Source organism: Lycium ferocissimum, chromosome 3 (assembly GCF_029784015.1).
Source record: "Lycium ferocissimum isolate CSIRO_LF1 chromosome 3, AGI_CSIRO_Lferr_CH_V1, whole genome shotgun sequence".
NCBI lineage: Eukaryota > Viridiplantae > Streptophyta > Magnoliopsida > Solanales > Solanaceae > Lycium > Lycium ferocissimum.
Window position 1 is genome coordinate 23,183,828 of NC_081344.1, and position 25,819 is coordinate 23,209,646.

General features: G+C 36.7%; 2 protein-coding genes across 2 annotated transcripts; both read left to right on the plus strand.

The window, feature by feature from the left end:
• Nucleotides 1–2,713: 2,713 nt before the first annotated feature.
• Nucleotides 2,714–4,881, plus strand: LOC132051046 (acetyl-CoA-benzylalcohol acetyltransferase-like). The gene has a single exon (XM_059442352.1). The coding sequence runs from the start codon at nucleotides 2,849–2,851 to the stop codon at nucleotides 4,166–4,168; it is 1,320 nt and encodes a 439-aa protein (XP_059298335.1). The 5' UTR covers nucleotides 2,714–2,848; the 3' UTR covers nucleotides 4,169–4,881.
• Nucleotides 4,460–5,818, plus strand: LOC132048788 (ammonium transporter 3 member 2-like). The gene is made up of 2 exons (XM_059439471.1): nucleotides 4,460–4,573; nucleotides 5,483–5,818. Exons 1-2 carry the CDS (start codon nucleotides 4,460–4,462, stop codon nucleotides 5,816–5,818), a joined length of 450 nt encoding a protein of 149 aa, XP_059295454.1.
• The last annotated feature ends 20,001 nt before the right edge of the window (nucleotides 5,819–25,819 follow it).

The window sequence follows — 25,819 nt, forward strand, 5'->3', positions numbered from 1 at the left end:
TCATAATACGATTTCAAATCCTTTAGGTTACCATGTCACCTCGGGATATTTAAGGCAACCATATATATAACGATACTCTTACTAACTCAATTAACTTTCCTTGAACTTTCTTAACTCATTCATTCTTGTATTAATTCAAGTAGCACGGACTCTTACGGGGTGTAACACTTGAAAGGCCCAGGATCAGTCTAATGATAAAAGGGAAGTTGAGTACGTGGCGCTCGGTTGAGTAGGCACCCGGGTGCCAGTCATGACCCTCTAATTCGGGTCGTGACAACTTAGAACTAAAGAAGTTATGCCTTATAAGGCCTAACTTGGAACTATATCATAACTAACTTTCGCGAAACCTTGTCTTGCGAAATTGTTTATGTTTTACTGAGCCGGAGTTTGAACCCACAACCTCGGGGTATTTTGGCCACTTTTTTAAGCGAAAGGCAAAAATTAAAGACCAGCAATTTGAGGGGAAAATATTAAAGACCAACGCATTTGAAGGGAAATTCGCGCAAAAAAATGTACAAGTTTTGCCCAATAAGACAAATTTAGCTTAATGATTATTCAATTTATTTTTTTATATATAAATTCAACTAGTTTTGCCTTGGGGCAAAACTTCCCATTATTTACACTTACAAGTTTTGCCCAATAACAAACGTAGCTTGATGATTATTCAATTTATTTTTATAATTCAACTAGTTATGCTTGAAGGCAAAACTTCCCGTTATATACGAGGTTTGCCCAATTATGATTACTATTCAATTTCTTTTTTTATTTAAAAATTAACTAGTTTTGCCTAATAAGACTCTTTTTCCGGGACATACCAAAGAGGAGAGTAAGATACTTAAATTGGGACGGAGGGAGTATTAATCAATAAAACAATTACTAGTATAGGTTTTTAAATTGTCAACTTGCTTAAAATAGAAATATAGTCTCTTTTCGGGAGAAATAAAAAAGGAGAGTAAGATACTTAAATTGGGACGGAAGGAGTATTATTCATTAAAACGATAGAAAAAAGCACTTATTTCTTAACCAAAAAACACTAAAATGTAGAAAAAATTATAAGTTCAAAATATCACCAGTATTCCAATGGTCAAATAAGCACAGATGAAAACTACCAAGTTTGACACCCAGAATTCAAAATGACTATTTGATAAGCAACTAATAAAGCAAGAAACACATCAAAATAATATATTCCTTCTTAAATACAAAAATATTAAAAATAGCTAATTTCCAAAGAAGAAGACAAAAAACAACAGAGACACCAAAAATTGAAGCACACTTGACAACTTAATTTGGAGGAAAAGAATGAAATAGTTACCGAGAGGAGAAGAATTAAGCCATGGTTGAAAAATGAAAAAATGAAGCAGAGAACTGCACATAACAAATTCAACATCACCTGACGAGAGAAGCAACAAAGAAAATCGAGCAGAAAATAAAATAGTAGATAACCAATGCGGGTAAGGGTGAAGAAAAAATGAAATTGTATTTTTAGGTTGGAGGGCATTTTGGTCAGAAAAGATTCATTAATGAAAGGAAGGCCAAAAGTTAAAACCAGCCAGTTTGAAGGACAAAAATTAAAGATCAGCTCATTTGAAGGGTAAACCGTGCAATTTTTTGCATTGCAAATAACTCAATTTAATAGTGCCTCCGTCCACCTATTTACTTGTCAATTATATTAAAAATAAATATTCAATTTTACTTGTCTAGTTTGAAAAATCAAGATAGAATTTGTCACTTAGTTCCTAATTTACATTTATTATTAACTACTCCTATAATCATTTCCCAATGCATTTCCAAAGGGCGGTATAATAAACCTATCATTTTATTAATTGCTACTTTTTAAGAGGTGTGTCAAGTCAACATTGAATGATAAAAATGACGAAAAATTACCCTTGATTGGTAATTTAAAATAAATGATAAATAAATTGTTATCACAGATAAATTATACAAATGGCGCAAAATATTATTATAGTTTCAGTATATATAGCGTAAATCCTCATAGTGTTTCCCGCTTACTTGTTTCTTGGATCTGAGTTCGTTAACTTCTCCTATAATTTATAACTTATATTTTAGTATGAAACAGCCCATTGTAATTATTTTAATCCATATTATTTAATTTATCAACACTTTAAAAGAGAAGGTCAACTACAAGCAAGTCTATTGTTAAAGAAAAAACTACAAGCAAGTCTTCTTGGTCTTGGATGGTGCTTTATGGATTGCACGAAACGGCACGATCGAATGATTCAGAAATCAAGTAGAATGATCTGAGTGATTTCGAGGGTCATTCAAATTTTTCTCTGACTGATCTTTTATATATCTTTTAAATATTTTAAGTTGTTAATTATTGTGATTTGTAGTATTTTTTACGTATTTTCCAAATATACAAATTTTATTTCAAAAAATTTAAAGCTTCAATGTTCGAATTCACGGTCAAACTTTAAAAGTTTGAATATCGAAATTCCAACTATGCCACGTTATTTGGGACAGAGAAAATATCATTAAATTGACTCTGTCATGTCAACCAGGCTTGGTGAAGCAGTTGACAAAATGAAAGCCTTGCACTAGACACTGCTAATTAACCACTTGCAATATATATATATATATATACACGTATATATATATATATATATATATATATTTTATTTTTTATTTTTTTTTATCCACGCTCTTATTGTTAATTTTGTTGAGAAATTTAACTTCGATTTTAAGAGAGCTTCACATTTCTTAAATGACAATCATTTTCTTTTTTAACTCAATAGTAGTATCTTCTCTGTGGATCTCATTTACTTGATTAAGAGAGCCTATAAATCAGTAGAACAATTTCGACATTTATAAGCTGATTCCTCTGCCAACTATGGAGGTTCAAGTTCTTGCAAGAAAATTAATAAAACCATCCAAACCAACCCCACTTCATCTTCAGAACCTCAAGTTATCGCTGTTCGATCAGCTCGCTCCTCCATTATATGTCTCCATTGTTTTCTACTACTCGTCCAACGCAGAGGAAAATGCAGCCTCCAAAAGAAATGAAAAGTTCATTCTCTTGGAAGAATCATTGTCCAAGACCTTAAATCACTACTACCCGATGGTAGGGAGGTTCTCGAACAATGACCTCTCGATCAATTGTAATGATCAAGGAGTCGAGTTCATAGAAGCTCAAGTCGAGAAAGATCTTGGTGAATTTCTGCATCATGGACCCGAGATTGAGCTTTTGAATAAATTCATGGCATGGGATGTTCCACCATCAACATTGTTGGCGACAAGTCCAATGTTGGCGATCCAAGTGACTATGTTTTCGTGTGGTGGCCTAGTAATGGGAATACAATGTTCACACCTGGTGGCAGATGCTTTTACATTGGAAAAATTCATCAATGAATGGGCTTGCATTAGCAAATCAGGGGTGGTGGAAATGTCTTGCTCGAGTAGTTTTGGTGATTTGGCTTCACTTTTTCCGACTAGAGTATCATCCAAACAGCTTCCCCCACGGAGCAAATTATCGAAGATTATCACGAGAAGGTTCGTGTTTGATGCTCAGGCTATAGAGACACTCAGAAAGAGAATATTTTTAAAGGATGCTACCATTGAACCAACGCGAGTGGTGACAGTCATATCTCTTTTATGGAAGGCACTAACTGGTGCTTATATAGCCAAGAATGGCTATTTGAAGAACTTCTCCTTGTGCCCAACAATAAACTTAAGGGAGAGAACTGTTTTACCAATAACACAACAAAGTTTAGGCAACTTTTGGATGAGTGGGATTGCACTTTTTCAGGCGGACAAGAATGGAACAGAGTTGCATGACTATGTGAAGCTCATGACAAATGCAATAAGGGATACAACCGTGAACGTTGGAAAGGCAAGCATCGATGAAATCTCCGATTTGTTCATCAAAAATCACAAAGAGATAGTTGGCAAGCTTGTCAGCAGTGAGAAAAATGCTTGCCCCTTTACAAGTTGGTGCAAATTTTCTTGGTATGAGGCTGATTTTGGTTGGGGAAAACCAATTTGGTTGAGTGGTATAAGTAGAGCTTTTGAAGTAATTAGTCTGATTGACACCAAAAATGGTGATGGAATAGAAGCTTGGGTGAGTTTGAAGGAAGAAATCATGGTTGAGTTTGAACAAGATCCTGACATTCTGTCTTTGGCCTCCAAAATGAAATCTCCTACATGTTACTAATTAAGTTGGAGGATAAAGTGACTAACTAGTCTAGAACATTTGTTAATAAACATGGATCTGCAATTCAAAAATTTCCTCCATGTACAATCTTGTATTTGTAATCTTAATACCAATTCAGTGCTTATATTGTTAACTGGTGAGTTTTAGCATCGACAGACTCTTCTATTTAATGGCTCAATTCTAAAAAGAGAGAGACTGATCCTGTCAGATTTTTCATTCAAGCATGATGAACGATATCCATGTATCCTGTCAGTCCTTACATGATATCCTTTACTGTTATTGTTTATAAAGATGTATGAGTGGTGCATGCAAGCTTGGGCAGCCATAGTAATGGGAATGATTTCAGGGAGCATTCCATTGTTCTCGACGATGATCCTCCACAGAAAGTCCACTTTTCTACCGAAGGTACGAAATTGGTACTTTAGTATTATTCCATTTTGTAAAGACTACTTGTCCTATAGAGTATTGGCATTGTCTTCATGGTTGTTGAAATCGAATAGTCTGCATGTCAAAATAAGTTGCTATCCAACCTTCCCCTGTCCCTACGGCTCTTACCATGTCGTACTCGAATGAAGGAGAAAAGTAGGTAAGCACTAAAAGTTTGAACAACTTGCCTTTATATTGTTGTTATCCTACACAAACAAAATCTCTAGTATAATGTTGAGTCCTACATTGGTAGCTTAGTCTTGTTATACGGTTTCGGCAATCCTCACCTCGTGAGCTAACTTTTTGGGGTCCATCTTCTTATCATATAAGAGCACTCGTTGCACCCCACTTTGTGTACTTGCTAGTCCAATGCTTAAGTCTATTTCAAACTTTGGAAAATACTTGTCACTACCGATATATATATCAAATCATATAAACTTAATTATCATGTTTAAGTGATTAAAATGAGGTAAAGAAACAATGTTAATTAATCACAGTTTAGTGATAAAAGTTTATGGACAAACACATATAAAATAATCATGTGCTATAACTTAAAATAATCTACATTCCCTTACTGAAGATTCTATCACACCCCTTTGACGACTTCAATTAAGCTGAAAACGGATTCTTTACTTACTCGTTCCTAATAATAATAGGAGTTAGCTCATATCCACTACAGGGTAAAGACTTTTACAGTATCAATGTAACTCAATCTGCGTTATAGCAGGTTAACTGTCTTACTTTTCAAGTTACTAAATCTCATTTGTTATGGATGGTCACCTATAGTTGTCTTTTAGATAACATGATAGTTTACTTCTTCTGTATGCAGTAAGTGTATCTATTTTGATAACTTCCTTGTTGTATAATAACAGGTGGATGGTACACTAGGCTGTGTTCCACACACATGCTGTGGCCGGACTTCTAGGTGGTTTATTAACTGGTCTTCTGGAAGAACCAACTCTTTGTAGCATTGTTCTTCCAGGCAGCAACAGAAGGCGTACATTTTATGGTGGAGGTGGTGGAATTCTTTTCCTTAAGCAAATAGTTGCAGCTTTGTTCATCATCGATGGGAACATAGTTGCAACAATGCTAATCCTCCTTGCAATAAGATTGTTCATCCCATTAAGAATGGCGGATGAGCAGATAATGATTGGAGATGCCGCGGTTCATGGACACGAAGCCTATGATCTTTGGGGAGATGGAGAGACATGTGATCCCGCATGACATGGTTGGCATGGATCAACTTCTCCAACAGAAACAACACAAACTGGTTTTGTCAATGGAGCTAGAGGAAATTAATTTAATAACATGTTATAAGGTCAGTTGGGCAGGGTCACTTACCAAGACTAAGGTGTAGGACTCAAATTCTCTTTCCAAAAAAAGGCCATAGCCTGTAAGTATACATTTCTGCATCAGCATTTCATTGGGCACCTTGAAACACATATATCTATTGGTTTACTGGATATGATTTGTATATTTTAGATACATACTTCTAGTCGTTCATTGTCTCAAGTTGAATAGAGTTGTTGTATCTTCTGTAAATCTCCTTAAATCCACTTTGGTTTGTACACTAATCCTTTTTATAAATATTTCATGATTTGCGGTTCTCTAAATTTTCTATTTTAATGTTCCATCTCAATCATCACATTTAGAAGGAGCCGAAGTTCTGAGTATTTCAGCCATTAACTGGAAACCTATCCTGTGCACTGATCAGCGCAAGGTGTGAGTGAGAATTCAAAGATGAGGATGAGTGCAAAATGATTTGCTTAATTAAATTACCTAAAATATAAGCAGGTTCACATGTCCAAAAACTTGTGAATAATGCGGCGAAAAAAACACACACACACACACAAAAGAGTGAATTTTTGGAACCACTATTAGAACTGCTTTGAGAAATCATACATTTGCCAGAGATGAGGCAAGGAACACAAAACTAAGGCGTTTGAGTATATTCCAAGGGCCAATAAAAAACTAACCACAAGGCATGAAGTTTAAGATGTACAAAAGACTTTTGAATCTGATTGTCTTAAATTAAAGGTATGTATTGATGTTAGGTGTATGTATACGCCTAAACGCCGCGTTTTACCTTGTTTAGAGAACGAATTAAGCTAAATACACCTAACTAATGATTAATCTTGCATTACGAACTAATATGTGTGTGTTTGTTGCATTTAGGTACTTTACGAGGAAAACGTGGTGATTTGGAAAAAATGGAATTGCATGCGAAGTTTGGCTAAGGAAGAAATGGCAAGAGGACCTCGCTGAGCTAAGTTCAAAGCGAGGCCTCATTGTGATATGTTGCTCGCTCAGCGAGCTTGGGGGACCAAAAGAGGAAGCTTGGCAAAAATTTGCCTAAGTGTAAAATTGGAGCCAGGACCTTGCCAAGCTAAGGCCATAGCGAGGCCAACTCGCACCATGCACCTCGCTCAGCGAGGCGGTGTGACCAAAAGGAGAGGATCAAGATATTTTCTAAGTGAAAAACAGCCCCTTGACCTCGCTGAGCGAAGGCCAAGGATAGGTCACACCTTGTTCCGAGGCTCGCTCAACGAGCTAGGAGTGCCAACGGGAAGATTTTACAAGTCCTAATCTGTTTTGGACGGGCCTTGGAGGTTTATTTCTCAACACTATAAATAGAACCTTAGGTCATTTTTGAAGGGCTCGGCCGTTTTATTTCATAGAGAACAAGGAGTAAGGCTTATTTCGTAGGGTTATCTCTTTTACCTTTTTTAATTCTTCTTTCCTTAGATTGAACATGAAAACTCTTGGTTGTAATCCGATTATGAGTAGTTACTCTATAATTCTGGGTTTGTGGTGTAACCATGAATATTGACGTTTGACAAGTATTTTCATCTTAGTAGTTTATTGATATACGGTTGTTTCTGTACTTCTGTTCTTAATTGTTTGATTGCATGCGCAAATGGTCGAGTTCTATTTACTATTTAATACACGTGCTTGGGAAAGGCGTTATTAGATTAGAGAAGAAATAAAGAGAGTGTCATCTGATTATCCCTACAATTGGGCTAGGATTTGCGGCTAGGATAGGAATATACTTAGTCGCCGCATGCAATTAAATACCGTGGACGAATTGCATTCTTAACAGGTCAATTCCATAGTAATATAGGCGGCGAACTGTTTTGAATTGGCAAGTAGTAGCTCGGGAGAATACTATGAGATTAATAATCCGGTTAATTAACAATCACGAAGAGAACTGCTGGGGTGAGATACTTGAATGACTCAATAAGATTGTGAACCAACCACGAGCCTTGAATACTCATCTCTCTGTGATAAACTCAAGTCTTAAACAAACGTTCCGGACAAATTGTTAGCAAGATAGTTAGTTATTTACTTTTCGCATTAGTTTATAAACAATAAAACTTTCTACTTTCATACTTGCATAATTAGTAGTAATAGTGAATTCTCGTTGAATCGTTGATCATAAGTCACTGTGGGTACGATATCTTTTACAAGTCACTATATTACTTGGCGACCACGTATACTTGTGTGTGCATTTGGGACGAACAAGTTTTTGGCGCTAGTCTATTATTGCTTTAGTTATCCAAGTTTTCGGCGTCAATTAAAGGTGTGTATAAAATACAAAAAAAATAAAGGTAGACTTACATAAATAACTACCTTATTGTCCCTTCTTACCATTCGTATCTACCTTTTCGCAATTACCATTCGTAGCTACGTTTTGTGTATTCGCATGTATTTGATAGTGTTTTCAAGTAATGTGGTTGGGCGGGTAGGGGCAGAGCCACACCCAATAACCACTCCAGCCATAGAAGCATGATATATTTTGGTATAGCTACAAATAGTAATTTATAAAATCACTGTAGCTACTAAATATAAATAAATTAAAAAATAATTATTATCAATAATTACCTGTTAGAAGTAGCTATGCAAGTAATTATTCCAAAAATAAAACACCTATTCAAACACTAACCACACGCCAATAAAACATAATGTAAAACATTAAACTTCAAAGCTTATAGTCATATACTCATATTGCAACAACTTTACTGGCTTTTGTTCTACAACAAATCTCAATTTACCTTTAATAAAGGATAATAACTGATTCATAGTTTTAAATTATAGATTTAGTAGTTCCTACCAGTTAGGACTCTCTGTTAGACTTAGTAGTTCCTACCGCTAGGACTCTCAGTAACTCATCTCCGATATTTAGGTTATACTTAGATAAGTCTTATCCTTCTCTTAGTTTATCTCCTTCCGTAGAAGTTGTATAGGATCTATATATACTCACCTACAATCAATAAAATTCATCGCTCTTTTATTCTCATCGCCGCTTTTACACTTCATATGGTATCAAGAGCCAATCAACTCTCACGAGTATTTTTTTCCCCCGATAAGCCCTCCTACCCTTCCCATCGTAATGGCCCAAAACATCACCGTAAGCAATCCGTATGCCAACACAAAAATTATTCATTTTAATCCTCGTCACCCAATTACCAATCAAATTAATTGGTAGCCACAACTTTTCCCTTTGGACAGCTCAAGTCTCCATGCTTATGCATGGTCACAACCTTTATGGCCATCTCGATGGTTCTCGCTCTGCCCCTAATCGCACAGTGGCTCAAAATAATCAAGACGTCGAAAATCCTGAATTTGTTTCATGGTATCGCCAAGATCAGCTAATTCAAAATGCTATCTTGGGCTCAGTTGATCCAACGCTTGCTGCTACAATTGTCGCTACAGCCACTCCCAAGGCTGCTTGGGATGCTTTGCACACTGCATATGCCAACAAATCACAAACAAGAATTTTTAGTCTGCGCGATCGCCTGGCTCGTCTCTCCAAAGAAACCCTTCCTATCGTTGATTATCTACACCAAGTTCGATCTCTCTGTGATGAACTTGCCACTGCTGGAGCTCCGGTGACTAATGACGAATTGATTGTCAAATTTCTCACTGGACTTGGACCAGAATTCTGTGAAATTTCTGCTGCTATCCATGCAAGAGATTCTACTGTCTCTTATCCAGAACTTTATGAAAAGTTGCTGGATCATGAACTTTTCATAAAGCATGAAGAAGCAAAGAAGCCACTATCAACACCAATTACTGCTGTTGTTGCACAGAAAACGAACACACAACCTCGCTAAGGAAACAACTCTAACAGGCGTCCAAGTGCAAATTCTCCCAACACCAACCAACCATGGCATGCCCAACCATGGCGCACTGGAAAATACAACCAACAGCAGCGCTATGACAACACTTTAAAGTGCCAGTTGTGTGACGGTCCTGGTCATTCTGCCAAAGTCTGCAGATCTCAATCACACAATTACCTACAAGCCCAGGCAAACTATGCTGCTCGCTTTTCAACTCAATAAGCTCCTTGGATCGTTGACAGTGGAGCCACTCATCATATGGCCTCAAATGCTATAAACTTTACTGATGTGCACGACTACCACGGTCTAGAGGAGATAGCAATGGGAAATGGTAACACCATCCCAATATCTCATACCGGTAACACTAATATAAATGCATCAAATCAGCAATTTAAGCTTCTCAATACCTTATGTTCTCATGCTATAAAAAATAATCTTATTTCTGTTTCCAAATTTTGCCGAGATAACCATGCCTCCATTGAATTTTTTCCTTTTTATTATTTTGTGAAGGATCTGACTACAGAGGCGCCTCTGCTTCGCGGGCAGAATAGAGATGGGCTATATGAGTGGCCGTCGGGCAGTGCACATCATTCACCTCAATGCAATGTTGTTGTTCCTCTAGACCTGTGGCATCGGCGTTTAGGACATCCTAATAGTCGTATTCTAAACATGATTTTGCATCAGTTTTCTATTCCAGTTTCACATTCTAGAACCACTTCCGTTTGTAATTCGTGTTATTCTAATAAAATGCACAGGTTACCTTTTTCTGAAAATTCATTACAAAGTCAATGACCATTGCAAATTATTTATAGTGATTTATGGGGACCCTCTCCTATTTTGTCAATTGATAACAAGAGATATTATGCCTTATTTGTTGACCAGTACTCGAAATACATGTGGTTGTTCACTTTAAAATCAAAAAAAGAAGTCCCGGATGTCTTTCAAGCTTTACATCCCTTACTTGAGCGACGGTTTCAAACAAAAATTTTGTCTCTCTACACTGACGGTGGTGGTGAGTTTCAAGGTTTATCCTCGTATCTCAAAACCCATGGCATTGAACACTTAGTGACACCACCATACACACCCCAAAGAGTGGCATTAGTTGACCGCCGACATAGGCATGTGATTGAGACTGCCAAAACCTTGTTGCACCAGGCCTCCTTGCCCTCACTTTTTTGGAGTTTTGCTTGTCACCAAGCAGTCTACCTTATAAACCGTCTTACCACTCCAAATTTACAAAATAAATGTCCCTATGAAACTTTATTTCAAGAGGATCCACAGTATGAATCCCTTAGAGTATTTGGTTGTTTATGTTACCCCTGGCTCAAACCATATGGCACAAATAAATTAGAGCCACGTTCCAGTCCCTGTGTATATTTAGGATTTTCTAATAAATTTTACTGCCACCAATGTTTTGATCCCGTCAAAAATAAAATGTATTTATCAAGGGATGTTCGGTTTTTGGAAGACACCTATCCTTTTCAGAATATTTTTTCCAATCTAAAAATCAAACAAAGCGATAATATTGCTTGGGAAATTTGTTCTGATGTTCAACCTGTAAATAATAAACCGTCCAGTTCCGATTCTTTTCATCAACTCCCAGATGCTTTGCTCGTGCACTCTCCATTGCCCAACTCAACGTCTAACACATCAGAAGGCGTCTCCGTTACATCAAGTAATTCTCAAAATTTATCTTCTCCTCAACTGCACCAACACACGGTAACACTCAGCCCCCACCGTCATCCAGACCACTAATCACCTATCAACACAGAAATCGACAACAACCAAGCACCTCATCGATGCCACTTCCTTCTGCTATGCCGCCCCCCAGCCTACCTTCTCACTCACCCAACGATAACCCTTCCCAGCCCACACTTGCTTCGACTCCATTTGTTCCTTCACCTACGGAAACCACTTCAACTCATCCTATGGTCACACGCTCCAAAACAAATAGCCTCAAACCTAAACAGTTTAGTGTTAGTGTCTAACTCTCCTCGTCCTTTGTTCCACGTACATACAAACAAGCGTATTCGCACCCTCACTAGAGAGAGGCCATGCAAGCTAAATATGATGCTCTTGTTAAGAATCGGACATGGGATTTGGTTCCAATTGCTCCTTCGATGAATGTGGTTGAGTGCAAGTGGTTGTTTCGTATTAAACATAAACCTGACGGTTCTATTGACAGGTATAAAGCTCGGCTTGTTGCAAAGGGATTTACCCAGTGTCCAGGCTTAGACTACCATTCCACCTTCAGCCCGGTAGTCAAACCAGTAGCTATTCGGTTGGTGCTTACAATTGCGACACAAAACAATTGGCCAATCCATCAGATTGATGTCAATAATGCCTTCTTACAAGGACGTCTTGAGGAAGAAGTTTACATGAGGCAACCACCAGGATTTGAAGATCGAAGTCTCTCCACCCATGTCTGTAAGTTGAACAAAGTGATCTATGGCTTGAAACAAGCACCCCGAGCTTGGTACACTGAGCTAAAAAATTATTTGCTAATTGTTGGGTTTGTCAAGTCTCAATCTGATTCCTCTTTATTTTTGTTTCATAACTTTGGGTTTACTGTTTATATTCTTATCTATGTGGATGATATAATCATCACTGGAAATCAGATTCTCGGGGTTCGTCATATAATAGATGGTCTTGCCAATCGTTTCTCCTTAAAAGACCTAGGACAGCTCCAATATTTTTTAGGAATTGAGGTTATCTCTTCTACTGATGATCTTGTTTTGTCCCAGCAAAAGTATATTATGGATCTTTTAGATGAGGTTGGCACAGGGCAAGAAAGTCCATTCCCACACCTATGACTTCAACTACCATTTTGGCAGCTTCGGTGAATGATCCTCCTGCTAATGGTACTCTTTATCGGCGGGTAATTGGAAAGTTGCACTACTTATCCTTTACACGTCCTGATATTGCCTTCACAGTTAGCAAGCTTTGTCAATTTATGCATAATCCACGTCAATCTCATTGGAAAGTAGTCAAGCGATTACTTCACTATCTTCGTCACACCTGTCAATATGGAATACGGATTGCCAAAGCTCCAGATTCTCGTCTGGTTGTTTATTCTGACTCGGATTGGGCTGGTGATCCCGATGATCGCACTTCTACCTCTGGCTATATTATTAGCCTAGGAAACACACCAATTTCCTGGTCCTCAAAGAAACAACGCTCAATATCTCGTTCCTCTACAGAAGACGAGTATAGAGCTGTGGCTGCTGCTATTTGCGTGCAAACGAACTGGCTCACAAATCTTCTTCGTGAACTTCGTCTTTCACTTAAGGGAATTCCGCAAGTTTTCTGCAACAACATAAGTACCACTTACATTTGTGCCAATCCGGTTTTCCATAGCAGGATGAAGCATGTAGCCATTGATTTCCACTTTGTTCGTGAACAAGTCCAGAACAAGAATATTGAAGTTCACCACCTTCACTCAGCTGATCAAGTGGCCGACATACTCACACAAACCACTTCCCAAAGCCTCTTTGTCCGTAATTTTCAAGTTGGGTGTTGTTGACACCACCAACTTGCGGAAGCGTAATAAAGGATAATATCTGATTCACGGTTTTAAATTATAGATTTAGTAGTTCCTACCAGTTAGGACTCTCTGTTAGACTTAGTAGTTCCTACCAGTTAGGACTCTCTGTTGTAACTTACTCCGGATATTTAGTTTATACTTAGATAAGTCTTATCCTTCTCTTAGTTTATATCCTTGCTGTAGAAGTTGTATAGGATCTATATATACTCAGTCTACAATCAATAAAATTCATCGCTCTTTTTATTCTACTGCCAATTTTACACTTCATAACCTTGACCTCCTCTGGTTTTTATTTCTTCCACTCTTTTTGTGCTGACCCAAAATTCTGGATAGAAGTCTATCAACAAGCTCATTGCATTCCTACATGCAGCATCCGTGTTATGATGCCAAAACCCACGAAGATCCCAAGGCAAAACTTATATATTTCCCATCAATTTCACTCATCATGTTCGTATCGGGTCACAGTAATTGTGATAATCCGCCGCTTTAAAAGTCGTTATGCTTTCTTTAACGAAAATCACATGACTTCGTGTCTTCAAATGAATCAACCGAGAACGTTCCGTTGGTTACCTTAATCCTATCGTAAAGCCGATTAAAAAAGGTTCAAGAAATAAAGGGATGGAGACTGCAAGCCTCGCTCCCATTCTCGCCACTTAATTGGTTAATCGAAAGATTCAAGGCTCCAAGCTGGAACCTGTACCTCCAAGGGCCTCTCGTATTCTTCCGTCAACGCATTACGCGGATAAGTCGAGAAGGTAAAGCTTTATCAGATCTCCTAACACTCTGCATCTCTTTCGAAAGTTGTTAAAGAGAAATTCATGCATGTAAAAGCTTCAAAAATATTCACAATCTCCATCACCCGACCTTTAAGAGTTAAAGTCACTCTATTTCAACAGTACATGCCATAGCCGTTGAATTCAACTTGCAACTACTGGGGCCGTGGATCTTGATTACTACTATTCATCATGCCTTCCCGTACCGAGAAGATCGTGGTAGCAAGCCCCCCGAAATTATTGTAAGCAATATCTACAATTTGAAGCCTCGACCATGTTTGATTAGCTATATGACACTGGACATCTCCATAGAACTTGTTCGACCTTAGGACTAGGACGTGCAAACTGGATAATTTTTTCAACATGCAAGGGAATGTATCTCTAATCTTGTTGCTTCTAATGTCCAAAACCTCTAGAAATGCGCATCTTTCCAGGGATCTTGGAAACTTTCCTTCTAAGGTATTGCTGCTGAGGTCTAGAGTTCTCAAACTCAGTCGACGAAAAATGTATCGGTTAATAATGCCACTTAGTCGTTTTCCTAGATTCAACACTAAGACAGTCGTTGAAATAGTTAGATACGGAGGTAGTTCGTTGTTTATGGCATTGTTTGACATATCAAGAAATTAAAGTCGATCCGATCATGTATGGAAATATATTGATCCCATAAATTTATTATTGGCAAATCAAAAGAAAGAGAAGTAGGTAGAATGGCACATCGCTTTTCATCCCAGTGGTAAGTCACCTCACCCTTCAATAATCAGATATGTAATAAAGGTTTCGCAGACTCTCAGGAAATTGCAAGAAAGATCTGTGATAACTGTCCCAATACCCAAATCCAAAGTACTTCTCCCCGTAGTATCATGAACTGCATGTATTCTGAAGCATCCACAACACCAGTTTTTAAGATCCCACAATCAAAATATGCCAACCTCAATTCGCTCAATCGGGGAAAGAAATACTGAACACACCCCCAGTACTAATTCTCAAATTGTTGTAAGAAAGGTCTAGGGTGGTTAGCATAGGAAGTCCCTTCATCACTTCAAGATTAATGGTTCCACTAGTAATTCAGCTGGAAAAAAAGTAGTACCTAAAGTTTTTCGAGTTCAAAGATAGACCTGGGACTAGTCCTATTTAAAGATGGTTACTGCTTAAATAAAGTTTATGCAAAAAAGAGGAGGATGCATTAGCAAATTCATAGACTTCTCCACTAAAGTTGATTATTTCCTAAGTCAAGTACCCCACGACGGAACTAAAAACAACTATTTCAGAAGGGCTCCAGACCGTAGAATTGTCTTCCAAGTTCGTATACCCGCGTCCGAAAGGCCTCCAAGTTGAGTAGAATAAATGGACCTATTAGGTTGTTATGAGAAAGGTCAATGTAATAGAACTTCTTCGCCTTGTGTAACAGTGGGATTGAGCCAGTAAAGCTATTGGATGAAAATTCTAGATACGATAACTCGGTTAGATTTTCTCAATGTCGATAATAAAATCACCAAATCATATGAACTTAAGTGTTGAATCTCGTTAAGGTTGTGAGGTTAGCAATTGAATCGTAAAGGAATCGATGAAATTGCAGCCCAAGACTAACTCCTTAACGAACCACTTCTTCCGTTTAAAAATCGGTAAAATCGCGAAATGGTAAGCTACTGTCATATAAATCAAGCCCTGCAGTTGGTATCCAAAAGATTTTACTAGGGAAACTCACCTCTCAAGTCGACTTTCATCGAGGACTCAAAGTTGTCAATTTTGTAAAATTTGCTAGAAATTCAGGAACTATAGTGGACAAGTTGTTGCCATCAAGAAGAATGACTGAAAGGAAACGAAGATTTAAGAGGACGGGATCAAAAGGGCCTGAAATTCCGCAATATGTAATGCTTAACACTCTCAACCGAGGAAGAGATGAAGATAAAGTTGAGCACCACTCAATCCCCTTCAATGAAATGTTCACACCATCAAGATGAAGTTCTCTAATATTTGCTAGGTTCTCGACCAGTGTCTTCAGATCTGTGATCTCAAGCTTTAACATGGTTCTAGAAAGATCAAGAAACATTAATTTTGTCAAATCTTGACTATTCCATTGGAATCTGCCCATCAAAACTAGCATATGATAAATTCAGGTACGTTAAGTTTGTAAGCTTATAAACTTCTGTTGGTATTTGAACAGAGTTTAAATAATTATAAGCCAACTTTAGCTTCTCAAGATACTGAAGATCAAATCGACTGGTTGGATTCTTAAGTCCACTGGAAATTGTTTCGTTGTCAAGTTCCAAAACAAGGACATGACCTTCCTGATCACAACTACACCTGGCCACTGGCAACAGTCGGTGTTTTGATCCCATCTGACCGCCTTTGGTTGACATAGAAGAATTGAATGTAAGGCCTCTCTTGAGTTTAAGCAACAAGGCCTTTTGATCGCCCAAACAATGGCCATACACTGGAGAAGTATTAGAACTAATCAGAAACACCACCAGCACGGTGATGAAAGAAAGCTGTAGCAAGAGTGATATTTTCATAGTGAGGATTGTTATAAAATGCAGTTATGAAATTGAATGATGTGTCACATTTATAGAAATAATATTCGCCGGCACTCGCAGAGAAATATGAAGCAAAGACAAGCAGGAATGAGCAACTAAAGTCAATAACTTTTGATTTTTGAAAGATTAAGATAGCATCACCATTTTGTCTAATGAGGTCTTACTTTAGAAGTTTTAAAGTACAAACGAAGTTGATGTTTCGCTTCTTTTCTTTATGCATGGGATGGAGGAGGCCGGCTATTCTTTTGTTTCTCTTCTTTAGTCTTTACTCTCCAACTATACAAATTCTAAATTGGTTTATTTTCTCTCTGTTGTTTTCTGTTGACTTGGGTTGTGCATATGCAAGTCAACCTGATGACTTCACATAATTTTCTGTGTCTTTATTTATGTGACTTCAGCTTGTTATTGACAATGACATATTTAGAACTTGTTACCAGAGGATATGTTAAATCTGATTTTCTGTCACTAAGCGAAAAGTAAGTGCAAGATACACCATTCCCTTTGATAGGATCTTCCATGATTTGATCCATTAAATAATCTGTTTTAATATTTCCATTCCTTTAGCTGTTATCATACCTTTTTGTCTCCCAAATTCTCAATCATTATTCAATGCAAAGGTTAGCGAGAACTTAAAGATGAGGATGTGAAAAATGATTTGATCAATTACATTACCTGAATTTAGCAGGTAGACATCTCCACAAAATGGTGAATATGTGGAGAGAAAAAACAGACCACAAATAGAAACTGCTTTGAGTATCATACATTTGCCTTAGACGAGGTGAAGAATACAACTTAGAAAAAAAAAAGGCATTTGAGTTTTTTCAGTCTTATATTATACTCATATTTAACCAACCCTTCTTTAAACCTGCATATTTAGTCGTGAGTACGCTATCGAAAGGATATACTTGTTCTGTAGATGATAGAATGAACCTAATAACTGTGTATATATTATGTCTCATGGGAATCAATATGTAGAATTTCATACAGTCCAATTCGCATATACATCAGTTTCAGCTAGCAAGAAACTGTGAAATTCAACATTTACCAATCATTGCCTAATCAACTTTGAAATGAATCTCCTGGTTAATAACATTAGGTAAAATCATTCGCCAATACAAAAAGATCCACTAAAGATCTACCCATAAAGGTAACAACTTAAACTAGGCTCGGCCTTTTTTATGCAGATGCCCAGCTAATCTATATATCTATTATAGTGAAGCTAAGCATTGACAATTAAGTGATGTGACACCCTCTAAGGCCAACAGTATTTATCTTTTTTCTCATTTTTTTTTGGGTTTTTTTGGGCTTTTGACCTTATTTTTCTGATTAAAAATGTAATATATACATGGGATTAGAATAATAGTAAATGAGATTACTGAAGAGTCATAGCAATTAGCAATAAATTTTCTTTTGGAGTGCAAGGATATCAAGTGATCTATCAATTACTATTGAACTTGCTTTTTTTTTTTTTTTCTTTTCCTCATCATGAACTTCTGAGTTCTGACTTCTTATATTTTATGGTGTTTTACTGCAGATCATGGCTACTCAAAGGTATACAAAAACAACATTATAGGTCCACTGAAGAAAGATATGATCAGGTATTCTGTCTTAAATTGGCTTCCTACAAAAACTTAACCATTTTCTCCAATTATTGACCATTTCATTCCTCATTGTAGAACAATTAGTGATCAGCATGGGTTAATCAAGACTTGTTTGCATATTTTTTTGGTTCATTGTCCAACTGAAATCTATATTGAACTCTATCGATGCTTAATGTTGAATACTCAAGGCACTTAATACTACTGCTTCTGATTGCTTTTACTAGCACTTTACGTCTTTTTTTCATTTCTTTGAATCCTATGTTCTTTTTGTTCCAACAAGCGTTGGAGCTAAATAATATTGTCATATTTACATCATCCTTTTAGAAGATGGCAGTGGCCATTCTCCGGTACAAGTGGCAATGATTTGAAAAAAGAAAAAAAAACAACGTTCGTTACAGATCGAACCGGGTCACCGTACATGAGCGGGAATACTTACCACTATACTACAACGACTTGTTGGTATTGGTGGCATTATTTCTATATAAAGTTTCACAAACGTCCCTTCGAAAAGTGCAAGTGTAAGCTAACATATAAAATAGTGTTTTAGCTTTGAATCTTTTACCTAATGTCTTTCTGAGAGATGAAGCATCTTACATTGTTTCTACCACAATCATGTCGGGGCAAATCTCAGCTAATAAAATCACTCATCAGAATGTGCTATTTGTGCCTTCCAAAATTATTTCTCACTCAATTTCTTATTAAATGTTGTTACTATTTTTGAATTTCTTCTATTTGTTCAGTGAGTCATAGAAATTACACTCCACTAATATACTCTATGTATTGCCTAACTAGAAAATAGCGATGACCTTTTCTGACAGTAGGAAATTGTGATGACTAAACATAAACTCATATACTAATATAAAGTTGACCCCACCCCGAAATACTTACACTTGTTACATACTTGCGGGGACCTGTTTCATGAACTCCTGATCACAAACCTGCATCATATCTACATCGAAAGAAAAGGAAAGGAAGATGTCTTGGCGTGCTATGGAAAACAATTAGCTCTTGTCCGACCAACCCCGTGGAAATGTGACTAGTGCCATCACACCCATACTGAGCCCGATTAACCATAATCGGCGTACGGACGTTGGACATATGCAAAAGTCGGTATCGGACCATAGGTATAATTTCGAGATCTTATACGTACAAAGAAGTGAACCGTCCCGAAATATGTCACAAATACATATATACATATCGTCTCGACAAACGCAAATGGTATCACGTATAAACGTGAGAGGCTATCAAAATACGGGCGTCCAAAACACAAATCACCACGATGACCCGGGCGGAAATGCTGACTACCCATACCCACACATGTATGTCTACGGACCTACAGAGTAATGACAAAATCATATGACGGGACGGGCCCCGCCGTGCCGTGAATAAACATACGCACGTATACGATAACGAGAATACGGATTTCAAAGTATAGGCCTCGGAACAAGGAGAGCGCTCCAAGACAAATTTAACAAAGAATCTTAAGTCGGTGGATCACCAAATAAGTATACGGCCTACCGCGCGGCCGGAAACTACGGCCGAAGAAGCGGGGTCAAGAGATGCGAATACGTATAGCAAGCATGGAATATAGTAAACGAGGATCATAATCAAAAGAGAGTCTGATAATATAAAAATGCTTACTCATAAAAACTCTGCGTCATTATGGGTCTTAGATATAGGTCGCTCGCCCGTCGTTGCGGCGCCATAACACAAAGATCACACCAAAAGGTTTTCATATCTCCGTAACTTCGACATATCCCCATAACACATGTCAAGACACCATAACGCCATAACACGGGATAACGCCAAATATAAAAGAACCCTAAGCCTCTAGCGAGGAGCTCGGTGAACCGTAACACAGCATCACACCGGAAAATAACACGGTGCGCACGATACATAACCGACCGGGACTCGGTGAAAGAGGTAACAACCATATGCACGGCAGTCGTGACAACTATACGCATTTAAAACATTTTCAAAGACTCGATAGAATAATCAAAGTGAACCATCATTTTAAAACCAAGTCGATAGTCAAATCAAGTTTCTTCCGAGTGTCGTCGAAATGTATCAAATAGGACATTAGGACTCATAGATACGCATCAACCATATGAAATAGCTTATGGAAACTAGGGGCATAATCGTCATTACAAACTCGATAGTAGAAGTAAGTGATCGACGCTCGCAGAGTTAAGACAATAGTCACACCGAATCCCGCCCCCAAGGTCGTTAGCATTACACAAAGGAAAGTCTCAGGGCCCACGGACGAGTATCAAACCGATCCGGGTCCATCTACGTAAGTTGGAGACCTTATTCCTTATAGAATCTCCCACGAACGTTTCGAAGCTATCCAAGCTCATCTATGAAAGTTACGGTCGTTCGTAGTTACAGAATCTTTTAAAAAACAACATTCTTTATACAACATTGGTAGTCCAATCATACGAAGACTTAAGAACCATAATTTGTCCATGTTAAAATTGCCAACATTAAGGAGTGAATAAGGATCGTAGTCAAGCGGATCTGATTTACGAATGTAGTTACCCGAGACTCATGTCATAGCCTATTTATAATTAGGACATGCCAAAAGAAAGAAAGGTTAGCTTTACATACCTTGTCCGCTTCCTAAGCTAATCCAAATTTAAGTCTTGGCTTCCCAAATCTACAACAACATCATTAGATACCAAACATTAGCCATAGGCACTCCTAATTCCATTCTAGGCTAGCACTTTATCTACAAATTTGGGCAGCATTTCCCCGTAAATTCAACAACCCCAGAATTCAACTCGGCCAAATCTTCAACAACAATCCCAACAACCATACCAACAACATCAACAATCAATTCATAATGCATTCTAACGTCAATAACTCTTTTCTACATAATTCGACAACATTCCATTTATATTCAAATTAACTACATATGATCAAGCCAACACCAATGCTTATACATTCAAATACTAATCCGAAACCTTCCAAACAATATTCATGAACACTTTAAACAATTCACACAAGCAATCCAACCAATGGGCAACATCACCCGAAACCTCTCAAATTCCATAAGAACAACGACAACACATTTCTTTTTTTTTCCAAATTCATATACTACACCAACAATCTACATGTTACCAACTTCATTTTCATAATTACAATAGACTGCATTAAAATCGCATTAACATCCAAATCAGCCCACATGGTTACCATTTCAACTTGGATCATTAAACATTCATTTTCATCATATAATCCACAACAATCATCAACTAAAACACTAAATAAAATTAGTTCATCTTGTCCCACCTTGACCCGTTACGGCCACACACATCATCCATATTTTCATGAACTTCATTCATTTCTACACACTACAACAACACACAAGCATGCTCACTACAATTAATTCATCATTCCTACACACCACTACATACACACGGCCAACACCTCAACATGCATGATTTCATGGATTTCATGGATTTCATCCATTTCCACACACCACAACACATATAAACCATCCACCACATATGAAAAGAGGATTAAAACTTACCTTCTTCACTTAATTCTTCAACATGGCTTGGGTTGAGAATTGCAAGAATAAATGGTTTGCTTTAACTCTAACAATTACTCCATGTTGTTTAAGACCTTCCAATGAGTGGAAAACCTAGAAGAAATAAATTTTTTGATGAAGATTTGTGATCTTCATTTTTCCTCCACCTTGGCCGAACGGCCCTTCTAGTTTTTCCTCCAAGTTTCTGAAATGTCAGGAGATGAAAATGATGAAGATGACTTAAGTTGTCATCTTTTAAGTCGACATAAAATTTGCACATGTGCCCTATGGCCCACACCTCTTGGCCGGCCACCTAGGCCCCCTCAAGAATTAATTTTTGTCATTTCTAGTCCCTACAATCAGAAAGTGATCACACGCACCCTTCATGCGCTTTGACTAGTCAAATTTGGCCAACCAAGGGTGGGACCCACACCACCTCCCACGGCCAACATGGCCATTTTCTTAAAAAAATTAATAACTTTCCATAATTCACTTTTAACCCCAAATTTTCCTTAATATTCTATTCCAATAAAATCACACGCAACCTATACCTTAAAATAAAATCGAAGGTCAAAAATCTCAACCTCACATCCCGGAGTAGTCTTGTCCTTCACTTTTCATGGTTAGCTTGAAATGTCCCGACGTACAAAAACGGGATATAACACTTACAATAAAGAAAATTCATGTAAAAGAGTTCATGAATTTTGGAATGATGTTATGGAAAATAACTGCTTTCTTTGGCTCTTTCACATGAATTATGGGATGATGTTTTTAGTACTAACAGTAATTGCATATCCCTAATTTACTTAAATAAGGTTCACAAATTAAAAGAAAACTTTAATCTTTAATGGAAGATCACTAGTTCCAAAAGATGGATTTGATACCACGTGTTAGGATTTTCATGATTAATACTCCTTCCGTCTCAAAATAAGTGTTGCTTTGACAATTTAAGACAAAAATGTATTTTTGGTATTCTTCTTAATAGTGTTCAATTCTCAAGAAATATCTAATAAAAAAAAGGGTAACTTAGTAAACTATATCTTATATTTATTATTTTTCTTAATGGCCGTGAAATGAGCTAAATTAACACTTATTTTGGGACGGAGGGAGTAATAAACTATAAAATGTAAATAATCTAACATGAAATCCTATCAATTATTCAAGATCATGAAACTGTATGATTTTCATATAAAACGCGTAAACACTAATACTAATTTTGATCAAGAAAACGTACCCGAATACATAGTGGTTCTCTTGACTTCTCAAGTAAAAGTGTTTTGATTTTGCTTCACTCCCCATTTTCTTTACTCTTTTGTTCAGAATAGAATAGATGAAAATACACTATTCTTCATTTAAGAAAGGCAGAGAGAGGAACAGTTTACTCATTAATACACTTTCCATCAAAGTGGGTAGCAAAGAGTTATAACTAAGATTAACTTCTGCTTCTTTATCCAATTAGAAATTAGCTTTTATTTTTAATAATTTATTAAACCAAATATGCCACATGGGCCATAACTTACCCCCCCCCCCCCCCCCAAAAAAAAAAACACACACACACACACAAAAGAGTGAATTATCAAAATCACTATTAGAACTGCTTCGTGAATCATACATTTGCTAGATATGAAGTGAAGAATACAAAAGTTAAGGCAATCAAATCTATTTAGTCATATCTTAAACTCATATTTAACCGGCCAACACTTCTTTAAATTTGTATGTGTATTCAATCATCAGTATGCAACTAAAAGGATAATACTTTTCTACTATTATAGAAGCATGGGTTTGAGAATCAGCTTCGTCGATCAAGGGTAGTATTGTAATTTCACAGCCAACATTAAAACATTTCCTTTGATTCTTTCATGGGCCCCAGTTCTCATTCAATCTCTTTCATTTGTATCTTCAATATATTTTGCTATGCTCATTTACATATGTACGGTACTACAAATGATGTCATTTCAAATAGCATGTAATAATTATCAGCTAACCACATGTCACTTTTTACACTTTTACTTTTCACTCTTTTCTTTATGCTCACATAATTTCACTTCTTCATTTCATCTATAAACTCTTTAATACTTCTATAGTCAATGGCATGAATATACACTTTTTATATTTAGTTGGGTATTTTATATACTCTTTTGGTTCAATTTATATGACACTTTTTTTTTAGTTAATTAAAAAAATTGGCATCTTTCTATATTTCGTAACAATTTAACTTCAAACGTTCCATTTCATCCTTAATGAAATGATTTACAACCACATAAATTTTTATAACTTATTCTAGATCACAAATTTTAAAAGGGAAAAGGGTTCAAAACACACTCAAACTATGGCCAAAGTTGCCATAACACACTGACGACTTTGCAGGAGGTCTGTTCCCCCCTGTACTTATTTTTTGTGTATTTTGTACGCTTTTATATGGTGACGTGTACAAGCGATTGTATCTACTCTCTTTGAGCGCGTAAGATTCCATATAAAAGTGTAAATAATACATAAAAAATAAGTCCAGGGGGGTCATAGGACCCCCGCAAAGTTCAGGTGTGTTATGGAAACTTTGGCAAAATCTGGTCAGCAAATTACTGTTCATCTTCTTCATAGAGAACTGAACTGAAATTTGATCCTAATGCACTTTAAATCTCAACCAAACATCACCAAATTTCATATTCGAATTCCTCTCGACGTTTCGGTTCTTTTGATATATCACCCACTCGAAATGAAGCTCATTTGCGGCAACCGAAAATTCGAGTTCGAAGCTTCAAGCTTTGTTCATGGCGTCTATGGAGTCGTTCGGTTCTTCTTCACGTTCCGTACGTCTTCTAAGCTTCGAGTTCGAACTTCAAACAATCGGCAACCAAGAATTTTATTCATCAAATCCGGAATTTGAAGACCCGGATCCGAAAGCTTCAAGTTGAAACTCGACGTCCCTAATGGAGTTTTTGTTTACATCGGTTCTACTATCTTAATCCACTATGATTAATCATGTTTTCAATGTCGACAATGTCACAAATCCTATATAATATCGAAAAAGACCCGTTTGATTTGGTCGTTACAATGGAGTTTTTTTGGGTTTGAAATTTTGGAAAAAATACCCAATTGAAGAATAATTAAATCTTTTAAACTCAACACAAAGGAAAGCAAAAAGGCACAAATTCTTGAACGGCCCACAAACTCAACACAAAAGGCACGAAGCAAAAGGCACGATAATTGAAAGAAAAATTAGCTCTAATAACTTGAAAAAAATTTGGTCACTATAAGTGCACTTATAACGACCGGATTTATCTCCCTTCGTTAAAAAGTGGTCGCTAAATATCAAATTTCGTAGTGGAGCGCGTGCATACACTCAAATGAGTTTGGGTGACTTTGTCCATTTGAAAGCATAGATAATACACAAAAAATAAGTCAGGGGGTCATAGGACCCCCGCAAAGTTTAGGTGTGTTATGGCAACTTTGGCCATAGTTTAAGTGTGTTTTGAACACTTTTCCCATTTTAAAAGTATTTCTTTATTTTTTAAAACTCCGTGTCCAGTCAAACACTACCATATAAATTGTGACGAAGGAAGTAATATATTGTGGCATATTTTCTTAAATATTCAAAAAAGCTTTATCATTTTAGTAATTAATTTCACTGGCTTTATTAACTAAATCGAACGTTCATATGTGCCTCTTTTATGAAATATTTTGATTATACAATTAAGAAGAAACTAATCTTACTTATAAAATACACACAATAGTAAAACAAAACATCAAAATATAATGCAATAACAAACGTTTGGGAATAAATTAATTTTGACGGAGGATGAAATTCAAATAAATGATGGAGGATGAAATTATTCAACTTTTTTTGACTTATAAAAACGTTCTTGAAGTACTTTCCAGAAGAGCTTAATCAAAAGTATTAACAAATAAGAAAACGTTAAAATGCGTTTCTTCTCATTGTTGTTGTCTGTTAATAGCAAATGATGTTATTAAAAAAGTTCAAGTCCAGCATTGTAATAATTTCATTCCATTCACAAAAAATATTAGAAAGTTGGAGAAAAATAATTTTTATTTTTATTCCCAAATTCTTTCAAAAAAATATATACTATATGAAACAATATTTTTCTTAATAAATAGAACTCTTTATC